We start from the raw sequence: 16,271 nt of genomic DNA, 5'->3' as shown, positions 1-16,271 counted from the left end.
GAGAACTTCGGGGAGTACCGTGTATGTCGGGTGCTAGCAGCTGGAGGCTAAATGACAAACATGGTCCCCCTCTTTCTAGCTTTCAGACACCAGCCCCAAATTCTGTCCAGTCCAGGCCAGAAGAAATGGCAACTTTAGTTCTTCCCCAGAGGAAGCATCACAGCAGGCCCGCGCTAGGCCTGGTCACATAGAAATACACCGATCAGACTTGCAAAAGAATCATTTGAGACCAGTACAGTTCAATATTTAGGAACTTTTATTAAGTAAAACACAGGCAAAGGTCAGGCAGAATGTATGAGCTGAATTAAAGGCAAAGGGACAAGTGCTCCTGAAAGCAGCATTGAGTGAGGAGTGCATGGGAGGAATGTGTTTGGGTCCTGCTAGGGGTAGGCAACCAGGGAAAGTGGAATATTTCTGGAGCAGGGGTTAAAATGGACCATTCCAAGACATTGGGGAAAGAAGTGGATGCTACGGGAGTTATTAGCCAAATACAAAGCATTTGAGGGAGGGATGGAAGGGATTCCCTCTCCCTGCACCACCAGTACCCAAGGAAGAAACAGCATTTAGCACAGATGGGCAGATATTATCAGTGAAGAGGTGAAGCAGATGCCAAATACTGATTTACAGGGAGAATACGGGAGGAAAAGCCATCGCGGAGGTTGCCTGTTCATTCTTTAAACTGTGGGCGCCAGCCTGGTTCTCAGAAACTCCATTAAGGTGGTCAGTTTGGACTGGAGCTCCTCAGCATGAGGGACCTGCTCCTTCCAACCCTGCAGCAGGCTGCCAAGCTTCTCAATGGACTTGGACAGATGCTCGCCATACTCCTGCACCCAGGAGCCCACCTTCTCCCGCAGCTGTTCCTGCTGCTTTACGGTCTTCTGGCGCATGTCATCTACATAGGGGATCAGTTTAGCCCGCACGGTGTCTGCTTCGATCCGCAGCTTGTCTCGGAACTCCTCCAACAGGGGCTGCACCTTCTGGCTGAAGGAGTCCAGGTTCTCCTTGGCCTGTTGCTGGAGCTCCTGGCCCAGAGAGTTTGCCTTCTCCTGGTAGCCCGCGACATGCCCTTTCCAACGCTGGTAGAGCTGCCCCAGGAGAGATGCGGCCTCCGCATTCTCAGCGCTTATATCCCCTACCAACTCCTTCACCACCTGCTCTCTGAAGTTTTTCACGTAGGGTTGAAGCTGTTCCCTCAGATTCAGGACATTGCTGCTTAAATCATCAAACTTCTGAGCAAGCTGTAGGCTTGGGAAGAGATAAAAACACAGTTAGGAAAGCTGCTCTCTTCTTTTATTGCAGAGGTAGCCAACTCCGGTTCTCAAGAGCCACAGACAGACCTAGTTTTCAGCATATCCACAATGAATATGCATGAGAGATTTGCATGTACTGCCTCCATGGTATGCAAATCTATCTCATGCATATTCATTGTAGAAATCCTGGAAACTTGGCCTGTTTGTGGCACTCGAAGACCGGATTTGGCCACCTCGGCAATAGAAGTTTGACTGGGGCATCGTTTATTTATTCCAGTGCTTCTCAATTCAGTCCTTGGGGCACACCTAAATATACATATAAATATACATAAAAATATGTATAAATATACATAAAATAAATATACATAAATAAATATACATAAAAATATGTATAAATATACATAAAATAAATATACATAAATAAATATACATAAAAATATGTATAAATATACATAGAAATATGTCTGAAAGAGATCTGCAATTCAAATCTATCTTATGTATATTTATTGGGGATATCCTGCAAACTGGACTGGCTAGGTGTGCCCCAAGAACTGGGTTGAGAAGGACTGCAATAAATAAACGATGTCCCAGTCAAACTACTATTGCAGGAGTGGCCAACACAAGTCACTTAAAGTTGTTTTCTTGTAGTGTCTTTGTAGCCAATTTAAAACTGTTAGATGCACTTAGATCAGAGGTTTCCAAACCTGTCCTGGAGGACCCTCAGAGGTTTTGGGAGATCCACAATGAATATGCATGAGATAAATTTGCATGCTAGGGAGGCAGGATAGGTTTGTGAACCACTGACTTGGATTATGCATACTTTGCCTTGAGACTTGAGTATGTTCAACTTCTTGTTTTTATAGGGAGAATCTGAACTGGAGATTTGGAAAATCTTAAATGTATTCAACACTTGTAGAGCTCATGATTTGCAATAGAGCTCTAGCAGGTTTAGGTTCTCCTGTAGACATCCTAGGGTGGGGGATAAAATGGCTGGATCATCGGCATACAGCAGGCATTTTATTTCTGGAGTCATTTACTTTTAGTCCTGGGCATGAGAACCTCTCCAGTACAGTGGGAATTTCATGTTTTCACTCATCCCAGAATCAGCAAACTGTCCCCCTCTGCTCCACTCGTCTCTGCATTACCTGCACCATCTGTCCTGCCAGCTGGTTTTCTCTGTCATTTTACCCTTCTTCTGATATGAGTTTCCTCGTTTCTTTTTCATGTTGCTTATTTTCATTTTGATTTTATAACATACACCACTAGCTGAGCAATGATGCACTCATTCCATAGTTAGTGAAGGGGTGTTTTTTCTTTTATTTTTTTTTTTTATACTGATCCAGAACTTACTTGAGTTGTTTGACAGCTTCGGTTGACTCCAGTTTCGTCAGCTCTGCCTTGCCAATTTCACGTATCTTTTCCAGGTACTGATCCATGTACTCTTTGAAGCGATCATCTGGGCTCTGGGGCTCCTCATTCATCCACAGGTAGCGAGCCTGGGTCCCTGCACAGAAAGGAGTAAAACAGAATCATAAAAGGCAAGCTCTGTAAATCCCAGCCCCAGCACCTGTCTGATCTTGGAAGACTCCTGGGACCCTTTTTACTTACTGGAGTACAGATGCCTGGAAATTACAGTAAATATGAACCACACTATAATGGAAAAAAATGCATCTAGATAGCTTAGAGAGAGCTCTTCAATGGAGTGGGGTTATATTCCATACAAGGCACACACTAGTAATCAAAATCGCAACAGAGGAGTCATGGCTACCACTTGTGCCTTACTTTTAGTGTCCAGAGGTAAGAACTGCAATTGAAAATGTGATAATGCCTTATTGGCATCTTTTTGACTTCCCTGGTTGTGCAGTGTAAGCTTAGCTCCTAGTTCTCAGAGAACAAATGCAGTCTCTGGCAGACTTGGAGAAGCAAGCAAACAGAGAATATCTCCAGGGGCATAGTAGAGAAGTATTGCCTCCACTCTGCTAGCCCTACTTAGGAGGACAGAGTTCACCAGAAAGGACAGCATCAGATTGTACTGGAAAGAAGCGATTCTATAGGGGGATTGTCTTTCTAAATGATGTGGTATCCTCTTGTTCAGAGGATGTCTCCAGGGATGTGTGCCCAGGAAGGACTGCCATTATTGGTGATTCAGTCAGTAGGCATGTAAATAGCTGGGCGGATGGTGGTTGTTAAGATCACTTGGCAACCTCATGAATCACCTAGATAGGATATTAGAACATGTGGTGAGAAAATCCTCATATCCTCAGCAATACTCCTATGAATATTTCAACTGGTAGTTCAGGGGTGTGTACCTGGATCCTGCCTGACTAGCAGACAAGGTTTCAGAAAGGAGAACACTTGTCTGTTGTGGCCTAGAACCCAATAAACACCTGCTCTTCAGAGAAGTTTCTTTCCTCGATGGGTTGGAAATTACCAACAGTGGATTTGGTACCAAGTTGATTCCTTTCCAGGAACTGGCATCGGAACCGTTCTGCCAGTCACCAGCAGGGATTCCAGTAGCAGCTGGATGTCCATTTGTAGGGACACCATTGCTAGTGATGCCCATGCACTGATGCACCAGATATTACAACCAGGGCCCGTTGAATTTTCCCATCTAGCTCTTTTTTTAAAAATTATCAATGGTGATATGGCTTGGGAAGCAGAAGAGGCCAAGTTTTCCTGGGATACTAGAGGTGTATTGGTAGCCGAGGTGGACCCTGGGAGATTGATGCGATTCCCAGGACTTAACAGAGGATGGGCCCTCCTCACCATGGGAACTCTTCTGGGATTTAAGCTTACTGCCAGAATGTCCCCACTCCCAGCACTGTGCATCAACTGAGACCAATGTCAATGTTTCTTGGCCTCCATCCACTGCACGTCATTGGAGCTCCGTGATGCTGGGATTGGAGAGGCTGAACCTTTCAAGTCTTGCCTGGTGCTCGATATCAAGGGGGATCGACGCTCTCTCAATGTTGATGCACTGCCAGCAGTTGATGCAGCTAAGTCTCGCTCAATGTCGATGTCTCTGATGCTGATACCAATGGGCTGGGCTTAAGAATCCTTATGTTTATTTCCATGAGCTCAAGCCAGAAATGATGGTCATGCAAGGGAACTTCCCCAAAAGTCATGGTTGGTTCCCAAGCAAAGGACACATGAACCTTTTGGACAGGGAGTACTTGTTGAAGCCACTGGCTTTCTTCTCATTTAGGGGCACTGGATGAAAAAGTAATGCAGCAAAATCTGAAAGCAAAACTGCTACCAGAGCAGCCTTGAGGCACCCAATACCAGTGCACCATGCGGCCGCTGAAAAGGAAATAAAGCTTACAAACTACCAATAAACCTACTTAGGCAACTAAGGGGAGAAGAAAAAAGCCTGTGGGGTACTGCACAGATCGGTTCCTGTACTTTTAGAAAGCAGACAGTTTCCTAACAGTGGGAGAGACAGATGTCACTAAAGATTGGGTTGCTGTAGGCTGCAGCAGGATGGTCTCTGCTGGACCTTTTCTCTCTTCAGGCCGTGATGCCCTATGTGAAAATCATTGATAACATGCCTTCCCCCCTCCTATCCCAAATGATTCCTGTTTCTTGGGTGCAAAGGGTAAGGAAGTCAGATTGGGAGGATGAGGAAGAAGGGCTAGCACCTCCCAATCCCACCCTACTCAGATTGACATGGATTTAGCATCTCTGCCCCGACCTCAGTTACTCTCCCCTTTCTCCCCACTCCACTACTCCAGTGCAAACCTTAGAAATATAGAAATACACATTCTCTAGATACTGAAATGCATTTACAGAATAAAGAGACTTTTTTTTTTCATTTCTATCAATCATGTATCCCTGGATTGCATCACCAGCCGAGTGAAGCCAAAAAAATTCCAACACAAATTTCAAATTTTGTCTAAATAACCAAGTAGAGCACATCCCTAGACCTTCAAGTCTTGGCCTGTTGTATTTAGCAGCTTGACTATAAGACATTACCAGAAAAACTTCTCCATCAAGAAAGCCCTGGCCAGTTTAGTCACCCAGTAAAACTATGTTTTAAATAGCCTTGACAGCATTAGATCAACAATTTTATACAATGGATACAAGATCTTATTCAGACATTGATCGGCTCATACTGTAGATTACACAAAATATACCCACAGGTGTCAGTTATCTGTTGGGAAACAAATACAGAATTTTAGACAAGTAAAGCACATGTGTAAACAAAAACTGCACTAGAAATCACAAAATGTCAGATGCTGTATGCAGTACAACATGACCATTCCTCATAAGACATCAAATAAATCAAGAAATAAAAATCATAATAGTAAAACCATACTGAAAAAAATACATATTTTGAAACATCTGATGAATAAACTATCCAATAAAAAATGTTATAAATTTGCCAAAACACTGATAAAATATTTGAAAACAGAAACAACAAATAGATTATTGTGGATTGGGGAAGGTGAGGCAGCTCAAATTCTTCTCACATACACTTCCTCTTTATCACATAGACAGATTCTCTCTCCCTCACACACACATTATGTGTGTGAGAGAACCTATGTCTTTGACATATAAGCTCTCACAAAAACACAGGTTCTCTCTCCCACACACATTCTCAAGGTCTCTCCCTCTTTTCGGGCCTCGGCAAGATGGGCTCCACCCACAGCCCTGCCGGCCTTCAGTCACTCTTTGGGTGGTGGTCACTCTTCAGGCTGCAGCCTTCATTTTATCCTTGCACTAAGGGGGAAACGTGCGCTGACATGCAAAACGTTGTGCGCGCTCACGTGTGCAGCTTAGAGGGGACACTGCTAGTGGGCTCCATGGAAAATATGAGATTGAAGAGGCCCCCCCCACATGGTCACCTGGTGGTATAGCATCCTGCATATGCCCGGGGGGGGGGGGGGGCATGTTTAAAGATATTTCTCCATCTGAGAATGTCAACCATGTGCGAGGACCACCATTCTGCCTGTCCTTGGCGTTTGTCCTACTATGGATTGGTAATCTGGTTAAAGGATAGAAAAGTTGGACTACAGAGTCAGTTTTTACCAATGGATAAAAGTAAATAGTGAAGTGCCCGAGTCATCCAAACTGGTACTAGTGGTGTTTAACTTATTCATTGACAATCTGGAAAAGGGAATAACGAATGAGGTAATCAAATTTGGAGATAACGCAAATTATTCAAAGTAATTAAAACATGAGGATATTATGAACAGTTGCAGAAGGACCTTGCTAGATTGGGGAACTGGGCATCTAAGTGGCAGATTAAATGTAATGCGGATAAGGGCAAAGTGATGCATACAGAGAAAAAAAAAAATCCTATGAACGATTTTCCAAACCAAATTAGCTGGGTAAAAGAGCTATTTAAAACTATGTGAGTGTCACAACGCCCATACGTTTACCCACATTTCATGGAGGCATTCCCATGGAGGGGGAGGAAACAACACACAGCTTTGCTTTTTCAAAACCACGCATAGGGGCAGATTTTAAAAGCCAGGTGGATTTACGTGCGTGGGGGGGGGGGGGGTGTTACGCGTGCTGGGCCTATTTTCAAAAGGCCCGGCGGTGCGTGTAAGTCCCGGGGCTTGAAAAAATGGGCGGTCTGGGGGCGTGGCCAGAGGCCTCTCTTCGGCTGCTGGGCCTGGGGATCGTGCACCGGCACTCGGCCGGCAGGCGTAACTTCTGGGATAAAGGTACAGGGGTATTTTTCTTTTCGGGCTGGAGGGCGGGACAGGTAGGGGAAGGTGGGGGGGGCCAAAGGAAAATTCCCTCCGAGGCCACTCCGATTTCTGCTTCCCAAGCCATGTCACCATTGGTAATTTAAAAAAAAGAGCTAGATGGGAAAATTCAGGAGGCCCTGGTTGTAATATCTGGTGCATCAGTGCATGGGCATCAATAGCATTGGTGTCCCTACAAATGGACATCCAGCTGCTACTAGAATCCCTGCTGGTGACTGGCAGAACGGTTCCGATGCCAGTTCCTGGAAAGGAATCAACGTGGTACCAACTCCACTGTTGATAATTTCCAACCCATCGAGGAAAGAAACTTCTCTGAAGAGCGGCCTCAGAGGGAATGGGGAAAACCAACGGGGCTCCCCTAGGGCTCAGCGCGCGCAAAGTGCACTAGTGTGCACCCCCTTGCGTGCGCCGACGCCATTTTATAACAGGTGCATGGCTGCGTGCGCCTGTTATAAAATCGGGCATACATTTGTGCGCGCCGGGTAGCGCACACAAGTGTAGGCCGCGCGCATAGGGGCAGATTTTCAAAGGGTTACTCGCGTAACCCCAAAAACCTGCTCCTGTGCGCGCCGAGCCTATTTTGCATAGGCTCGGTGACGCGCAAGCCCCGGGACGCACGTATGTCCCAGGGCTTTGAAAAAGGGGTGGGGCGGCGGACCAGAGTCCTCCGGCACAGCGGCTGTGCCGGGGGATGGCGCGCTGGCAGCCGGCCGCCGCGTGCAAGTTACGCCTGCTCCTGAAATAAAGGTGGGGGGGGGGGGGGGCGGAGGGAATGGGGAAAGCCATCGGGGCTCCCCTAGGGCTCAGCGTGCACAAGTGTGCATCCCCTTGTGCGTGCCGACCCCAGATTTTATTAAATCGGGCGTACATTTGTGCGCGCCGGGTAGCGAGCACAAATGTAGGCCGCGTGTGCAGGTTATAAAATCTGCCCCATAGGTTTTGAAATCTGCCCCAGAGTGTTTTGGCTGGTATCCGCAGCAAAAGGAAGCACTTTTTCCTTGGCTATTTTCAAAGGGAATGTATGCGCGTACTTTCCCTTTGAGAATGGTACAAAATCAGAAAGTGTCTGTGGACTTTGCACCAGCTTCCATGGTTTTGAAAACTGCCCTCTCTTCGTGCACAATGTTGGGTTACAAATGAGGAGTTACCACGCAGAAAAAGAACCTTAAACAAAACTGTGGATAAGAGAGATGTAAATATTTCAACATTAACTGTGTAAACTACTGAAATTTAAATGGTTAATCATTTAGATATTGAACCCGGTGTGCCACTGCACTTCCTGCTTTAAGCCCCCTCCACCAAGTTCTTGGGCTTCCTGTCATCTCTGAGCACTCCTTGCCCCTTCCCCAGCATGCCCACATGCCCCCCACGCTGGCCAATAGTGGTCCACCCTTCAGACCTGCGCAGCCCACTGGGAAAGGGAAACTTGGACGACAGCTAAAAGCAGTCTTCAGCAGGCTCCCAGAAGCAGTGCTCACATATAATTGACCACACGGCAAGACTTTGCTTATCATTTAAATTGATTAAATGGTTAATATTTAACATCTCTAGTGTATAATTCATTGACATTCTAAGCTTAATATGCAGCATCAGCCAAAAAAGATAACTGGGTTAAAAATTATTCAGAAAGAAATAGAAAAACAAATGCTTCTGAATGGATCCATAGTGCGATCACAGTTTCATTAATGTGTGGAGTTCTGGCCATCCTATCTCAATACAAATATAGCAGAATTAGAAAAGGTATAAAGACAAGCAATAGAAATGATACAGGGGATGGAATGGCTCCCTTATGAAGAAAGGTTAGGGCTCTTCAGCCTGAACAGATGACAGAGGGGATAGAAGATGTTCATGAAATCACGAAACATTATTTACCCTTTTAAATAGTACTAGGGACCGGGGAAATGCCATGAAACTGGCAGAAAATGTAGTCCAAATTTAAGAGTATTTTTTTCTGTTGATGCATAGTAAAAGCTTAGGAATTTGTTTCCAGAGGATATAGTCAATGCTATCTGTCTAGCTAGATTTAAAAAAGTTTTGGACAAGTTTCTGGACAACAGGTACATTAATTATTAGCCAGATAGACCTGGGGATTGCCATATCTGACTTCTGGGAGTGAGTAACAGGGAATGGATCTCCCCATTAGGTTTTACTGGGTACTTCCAGGTGACCTGAACTGGCCACTATTGGAAACAGGTTGCTGGACTCAATGTACCACTGGTCTGACCATGAAGGCAATTTTTACATTGAATTGTTTGGGCTGAAAGAAGACCAGGGGGTCTATCGAATGCAACCCTTCTTTTCACTGTCCAACAACTCTCCTGGGTGGCAATTAAGCCATGTGCTTTTTTTTTTTTTTTTTTAATATATTTCGTCTGTACACCCTTTTGATTAGTCTTTGGATTTGAAAGTAGTATATACAAATTTAAAATAAAATAAAGAACACAAAAATGCAAATTCTGCAATGGTGAAAAAATAATAATTCCTGCCCCGTTTGTTTAGGACAAACGTTTCTCACAAAAAAAGTTTAAAGCAAGTTATAACAATCAATACTCAACGCTGAAATACAGTGTTGCAAAGGAATATCAGTAATGCACTGGGCTTTCATGCAGGGGTGCTCAAGAAGATTGGTAGGGTGGGGATGGCTGAAGCATGATCAGCTGAAGAAGCAAGCATCCTAATGGTGCAATTGGTTAGGTATTTAATGGTGTAAGCATAACCTCTTCCGGAAGGTTTTATAATTTTCACTCATGTTGCTAAAAAGATCTCCCGAGAGATCCCTGTAGAGTCCTTTGAGGTATTTCTATAGTATTATTAGATCTCTTCTTACATGTTTTTTTTTTCTAATGTAAATAACCCTTAATCTTGCAGCATATGCAAGCCCAATGTGACCCCTTTATTAGCTTAGTGGCCCTTCTATGAACTTTCTCTAACATTTGGAATTCCTTTTGAGAATTATTTTCCAGAATGGAACCTTGACACAAATACCTTAGACAGGGGTATAATTATCCCTTTCTTCTATTCCCTGTTTAATGCATTCCAACTTGCTCCCGGTTTTGGTTGCTGCTGCTCAGCTTGGTGCATTCAATCCAAGTTTTTAATGAACTAATATCCCCAGGTCTTCTTCCTGGTTAGTGCTAGCAAGTATTGCCCCATTCAAAATATGTGGTATCTGCCTGTTCTTGTGCCCCTAACGCATTATTCTAAACATGATCACATTAAATACACTCTGCCAGTTGACTGCTCTTTTTTCCCCAGTAAATCTAAGCCCTTCTGTAAAATCAGTGAGTCCTGCTGTGGATAGCAGCTTGGTGTTATCTGCCAAAAAAAAGAAAATGGCAACATTGCAATTTATTTTTTCCTCAATGAACTAGAGGAAGATATTAGTCTTGCACATATCCTCAATGTAATTCAGTAAGGCTTTTGGGACATAGAAACGTCGGCAGAAAAGGACACAATGGCCCATCCCGTCTGCCCAGCAAGCTCACATCCCATTTGATCCACAGACCATCAAGGTCTGGGCCTTGTTGATCACTTGTTTGAGATCAATTTCCTATTGCCCTCTGTTGTTAGACAGATTATCCCAGTTGTGCCAAGGTTATTGGTATCATTCTCATCGGTAAGTCACCCTCGTGATTGTTTGTACACCCAGACTGCCCCTTGTGCTGTTTGATTTTTCCAGACTATATAGTTTGCACCAGCAAATCCACCCCATGTTTGTTTGTTTTCTCAAATTGCCCCTTGTGTTTATTTATTTTTAACCCAGACTATAGAGTTCATGTTTAGTTAGCTGCTGTCTGCTTTTCCTTAACTGTATGAAGGATCATGCCTCTTTCCTCATTTCATTTCTCTTGCCTCTAGGGATCCAGACTATAGTCCCAGCACAGATTCCTATGGAAACTCAGCTTATCACATTATTTCAACTGAGTGTTGGGGAGCACCAATTCGCTGAGCTCTCACCAAATAGACTTGAATCTTAATGGCAATAAACTTTACCGCTATTATTGCAGTAAAGATTTCATAAGAACTAAAACCTTTGGAGTTTTCTAACCCCAAATATGACCCTTGCAGATAAGATGCTTGGCTCATTCTCCCTACTATAGGGCAAATAAATGCCATGAGCTATGTCTACTTTACCTGTAGCATAATAATGGTATCACCCGTGCAATTATATGAAAGGCTACAGGTGTATAGCTTTGACAGGCAGCTCTTCTTCCTTTTCAAGAATCCAGAGAAAAGATTACAGACAAAACCTTATGGGAAAAGTGAAGTGTTTTAAGCATAGGAAGGTGCTAGTCATGCTGCATAGAATACGGCTCTGGTGGAGTGGAGCAAAGTTACCTGTGAGGAACAGCAGGGCGAGGGTGATAGCAGCCGCTCTCATGTCTGCAGCCTGGAAAAGGACAACATGTAAGAAGTCTTGCAGAATCTCTACCCCTTAGATAAAATGATGCAAAGCAAGATCCTGTCCTATTAAAAGAGTGGCTTCACACATTTGTTTTTCTTTACTGTGTTAATCAGGATTCTTAGTGACATCCACATGCTTCTAAGAATACTGCACTTTGCCCATTCCCAGTTTTAATTTTAGAGGTAAAATAAAGAAGAGATTGATTTTTCACCTCTTGCATTCTCTTCCGACATCCTATTTACTTATTTTTAACATTTATAGCTCGCTGCTCCGAAATAGCTTGCTCGTCGAGAATTACAACATGGAACCCTCTGACAGGTAAGAGGGTGAGGCACTGACATGTAAGATTCTGAAAACATTTGATTTGTCACGATCTGTAACTACGAGGAAACAGTCACAGGCAAAGAGTGACAGCATGTCTGAAGAATTTCTGAAGCCCACAGAAACGACATGACCTGGGACCTCCTGTGAGGGAAGAAGAGGCAGGTACGTCACCCTAGAGCCCAGCCTCGGATTCAACAGTCACACTAGGCACCCAGTATGAAAGGCTACAAAACTCCTTCCAGACAACGCTACACACTGCTAAGCACCAGGATACAGCAAACCTGGGGCTCTCTCCCCCAGGCTTGACATCCTTCAGAACCCTCTGTGTGATATTTGATATAGAGGAGGTTGGACTCCAAAACTTCCCATTCATTCAGAGATTTCATTACAGCATACCTATGTTAAACAGATTCCTCTGAGCACTGTTAGTTGTAACAACTCTACCTTTATATATTCCTGTGACCATTTTCTCCCTCTAAAAAGGATACTTTCACCATTACTTATCAGTCAGGAAACAGTTCTTTCTTAAGTTCCTGCAAGTAACTTGGAAATTCTTTTCATTCAATAACATTAAAACATTTTTGTCCCCATTACATTACAAATAATTATCATCACACAAGAAAACATACTAGCTAGTTGAATCTCTATAAAATGCTACACATATTATATGAGTGTAGCTGTGTATATGGCTCTTACCAGTGTGTGCAGCTCCTAAGATTCAGTGTCTGTCCTCTCTGCTGACTGCTATTTATACAAGCACTCTGTGATCTTTACCATCTTAGATAAGCAGAAGTGCAAATCACTTCACACTCCTGACCCTGTGCCACTTGGGAGTTCAAGGATCAAAACGCCCTTCCCCTATCTATATGGGAGGGAGCATCAATTGCCAGCCAACTGGATTGCTGACTAGTGCAGAGACCTCCTCTCCTAGTCTTCCAAGAAAACAAGACTCAATCTACCTTACTATCTGTACATATAACAAAGCAGGAACTCAGCGCCAGGGCTCCCACTGCTGCAGGTACTCAGCCCCCGAGTGAAGGCAGGGCAGATGTTTTGCATCCCAAGACGCCAGTGTAACAGTAGAATGGAAGGTTTTCTATCTCCTTTTTCAGCTGACAGCTCACAAACCTTGACACAAGCCCAACAGATGACCTCTTGAAGGCATACTGACCCCATGGAAACATTGCCTAAAGTCCAGGGCTTGCATTGATCCTTCCGCCCATGAGACAAACATAGAACAATGAGGTAAAGAGAAGACCAGCAAAGATTCATCAGCACAATTTTATTTATCATGATCTCACTTTCCAACTAAATTAGTTGTAAGTGACCCACAAAAAATTATTAATAATAATAATAATAATAATAATAATAATAGGCTAATGATCAATGAAACAATATTTTTTATGTTTTGTTTTTTTTTCTAGTCCAACATAAATGAGAAAAGAAAAAAATACTTCAGACATTTCCAAAAAACAGAAATAATAGCAAAGTATATTAGTATACATTCAACATATACTGTGTGTATTGATTGCTACAATACAAAGCAATGATAAAACGTGAGAGACCGGAGATGGCACGGCCAAGATTCACTGATTGCTTTTTTATTTTAACTTATTTTATAGAAGAGCTTACAACTCTCCTAGACATACAGTGCTGGGTAAACAAAAAGTAATGTGTGCCAGTGTGTGGTCCTACACACACACACTCACACACACACACACACTCGCACACACACACATACGTGAGTTCACTGTTGTATCAGTACCTTCCCACCCATCAGCTGCTAAAGTATGGCACAGTCTTGGAGGAGGGCTGGGGGGGGGGGGGGGACGGACGGGACGTTGGCAGGGAACTCCTTCAGTCTCGCTTGCAGCATCCCACACAGTGCTCCAGAATAACCGCCATGCAGCAGCAGCAACAGCTATGACCGCTGCCACACTGCCAGAGAAAGGGCTCGGGACAGCAAACACATCTGGGCTTGGGCAAATCCATTTCTGGCTCTCTTGTAATCCGACTGCAGGGGGGGGGGGATGGGGGGGATGGAGAGTGGAAGGGGGCAAGAAAGAAGGAAAGCCAGAGCCAAAACATTGCTCCACTGACCAGGCTGTTCTTTGATGGAAAACTAGAAGATCCCGTCAACCTGTTGGCTTTTCTTCCTTAAAAAATGGGAAGGTAGGTATCCTCCTGCGTTTGTAGGGAAAGCAAAGGTCTTTTTTTATTTATAGTTTATTGTGGGTGTATAGAGAATATATCTTTGTATATCCATACTCACACACGATAACCTCTATCTACCTATGTGATTCCCCTGCTATGAGTGAAGGCTTTGGTTCACGGTCGATCACAAAAGTAAGAAACAGGAAAAGTGTTGAAAGCATCACAAGGAAAGTTCTAAGCGATGTGCATCACTTGCTACACGAGCAATACCAGCTCACGATTATCAGGGCATTTAAAAAGAGAAATAAAGGATTTCCGAAAAAAAAAAAAGAAAGAAAGTGCAAGTTATCAATTCAAACAGAGCAGAATCTAAGCTGAAAACATTTTTAGTTTTTTTCTCTCTCAAAACACAAATTCTGTTTGTCTTTTATTAACAATAATAATAATAATAATAACAATAAGAACCACCACCACCACCATTTACCAAAACAGTTCTTACATGATTAGGAAGAAAAAATAAGTCAAACTGGAAACAACCTTTTCTGGTCTTCAACTGCAAAAGTACAGACTGTTTTTGCTGGTTAGAAGGGAAGAGGGGGTGTGTGGGTGTGCATATATATATGTAAATACATATACACCCGTACAGAAAACTCCCAATTTGTTTTGCACAATGACATTAATATAGTGAAACAGCAAGGATGAGGTGAGAGAAGTCACAGCACAATTAAGCAGGACATAGAGTCTGTGCAATCCATGAAACAGTCTCCTCTTTTTATGCTGGAGAAAGGATTAGTACGATTGTTATCATTTTTAAGGTGTTTTCTAGTTATAATCTCTTTTTTAATCCAAGGCAAGGATTAACTTGTGTCACAAACTGTTAATCTTGGGGAAAACGTGTGTTTGTTCCCTTTGCTCAGCCTCTCCACATGTGCAGCTTGGTCTGCTCAATGTCTCCGGTTTCCAGAAAGGAACCCCCACAAATTCATCTTCCTTTCCCCCACCCCCTCTCCAAAATCATGTGCTGAAATCCCCTTGTCAAGTTTTCAGCGCTCCTGCTTATTGCTCAGACTGTACGGACAGGGCCTCCTCCTGTCCCCTCCTCTGCTCACCACCCCTTCCCCTCCCTCCCACCCTCCTGCCACAGAGCACAAAGGTCAGCATCTACTCTAATAAAATATTAAAAAAATAAAATAAAATAAAATAACCTCTCCTTGCTTTTGGGATGAGGCAGTGTCAAGGAGAGGAGGAAAAAGGATTTCTAGACTCACCAATTCAAAGATCATTTGGTGTTATAGTAACAAAAAAAAAAAATATATATATATATATATATATATATATATATATATATCACGTCTATGATTTCCTTTGAGAACTTTTAGAGTTTTTGAGAACATTTTGCAAGACAGACAAACATGGCAAAAAAAAAAAAATTATAAAAATAAAAATTATGAGACAGATGGATTCCGCAGGGAAGAGGCCTGGGTGAGAAATACGGAGGGAATTTGGCGCGGTGCTGCTGGATACTGTCGGCTTATAAATGGAACCTTTTCTTTTCAAAGCTGTACAGAGAACCTGAGAGAGAAAGAGAGAGAAAGGGTTTAAGTCTAGGATAGCAAATGTTGCTTACCTGTAACAGATATTCTCACAGGACAGCAGGATGTTAGTCCTCACATATGGGTGACATCATAGGATGGAGCTCAATCACTGAACACTTTTGTCAAAGTTTCTAGAACTTTGACTGGTACCTACTGGGCATGCCCAGCATGGTACGAAACCTGTAGCCAGCAGGGGTCCCCCTTCAGTCTTGTTTAAAGCTACAGGAAGTGCCAAAAAATAAAATAAGAAAACGTAACGAACCCAACACAGCGGGGTGGCGGACGGGTTTCGTGAGGACTACCATCCTGCTGTCCTGTGAGAATATCTGTTACAGGTAAGCAACATTTGCTTTCTCACAGGACAAGCAGGATGGTAGTCCTCACATATGGGTGAGTACCGAGCTGAGGATGTTCGAGAAATGCACCAAATGTACCCAAGATGTGCAATAGGCACTAGGACTGGGGTGGAATTTGGTAGAGGGCATCCTGAATCCTAACGGGCCAGCGGAAGGGTGTTGGTACATCAAGTTGTAAAAAGGTTGCGCAAGGCAGACTGGCTGAAGATGGAATCTTGTCTTCCGACTTGTCTAAGCAATAATGGGCTGTAAAGGTATGGAGAGAACTACAGGTAGCAGCCCTGCAAATGTCAGGAAGCGGCACCGAGCGTAAGTGCGCTACTGAAGTCGCCATGGCCCTCACAGAGTGTGCTTTAACACGGTCTTGAAGTGGAATGCCTGCTTGCTGATAGCAAAAGGATATGCAGTCCGCTAACCAGGAGGAAAGAGTCTGCTTACCCACAGGCTGCCCCAATTTGATGGAATGGAAA

General features: G+C 43.6%; 2 protein-coding genes across 2 annotated transcripts in view; both read right to left on the bottom strand.

Moving 5' to 3' along the window:
• Positions 1–233: 233 nt before the first annotated feature.
• APOA1 (apolipoprotein A1) lies at positions 234–12,663 on the bottom strand. The gene is made up of 4 exons (XM_029572296.1): positions 12,393–12,663; positions 11,306–11,357; positions 2,601–2,754; positions 234–1,245 (listed from the first exon to the last, which is right to left on the bottom strand). The coding sequence occupies exons 2-4, from the start codon at positions 11,346–11,348 to the stop codon at positions 675–677; spliced, it is 768 nt and encodes a 255-aa protein (XP_029428156.1). The 5' UTR covers positions 11,349–11,357; positions 12,393–12,663; the 3' UTR covers positions 234–674.
• Positions 12,664–15,202: 2,539 nt separating this feature from the next.
• The window catches only part of SIK3 (SIK family kinase 3), a 241,798-nt gene continuing 240,729 nt past the window's right edge, over positions 15,203–16,271 (bottom strand). The window contains 1 exon segment of the mRNA XM_029572295.1: positions 15,203–15,422. The gene's annotated coding sequence lies outside the window, so the exon portion shown is untranslated.

Source organism: Rhinatrema bivittatum, chromosome 12 (assembly GCF_901001135.1).
Source record: "Rhinatrema bivittatum chromosome 12, aRhiBiv1.1, whole genome shotgun sequence".
NCBI classification, from domain to species: Eukaryota; Metazoa; Chordata; class Amphibia; order Gymnophiona; family Rhinatrematidae; genus Rhinatrema; species Rhinatrema bivittatum.
The sequence above is the reverse complement of the archived record's forward strand: the minus strand, read 5'-3'. Positions and strand labels throughout refer to the sequence as shown.

Bases quoted from the DNA above. Each gene is read 5' to 3' on its own strand.
- APOA1 (XM_029572296.1), bottom strand. From the start codon at position 11,348: ATGAGAGCGGCTGCTATCACCCTCGCCCTGCTGTTCCTCACAG. The intron at 2,755-11,305 runs GTAACTTTGCTC...CTTTCTGTGCAG, and splicing joins CGCCCTGCTGTTCCTCACAG to GGACCCAGGCTCGCTACCTG. The intron at 1,246-2,600 runs GTAAGTTCTGGA...TCTCTTCCCAAG, and splicing joins GAAGCTGTCAAACAACTCAA to CCTACAGCTTGCTCAGAAGT.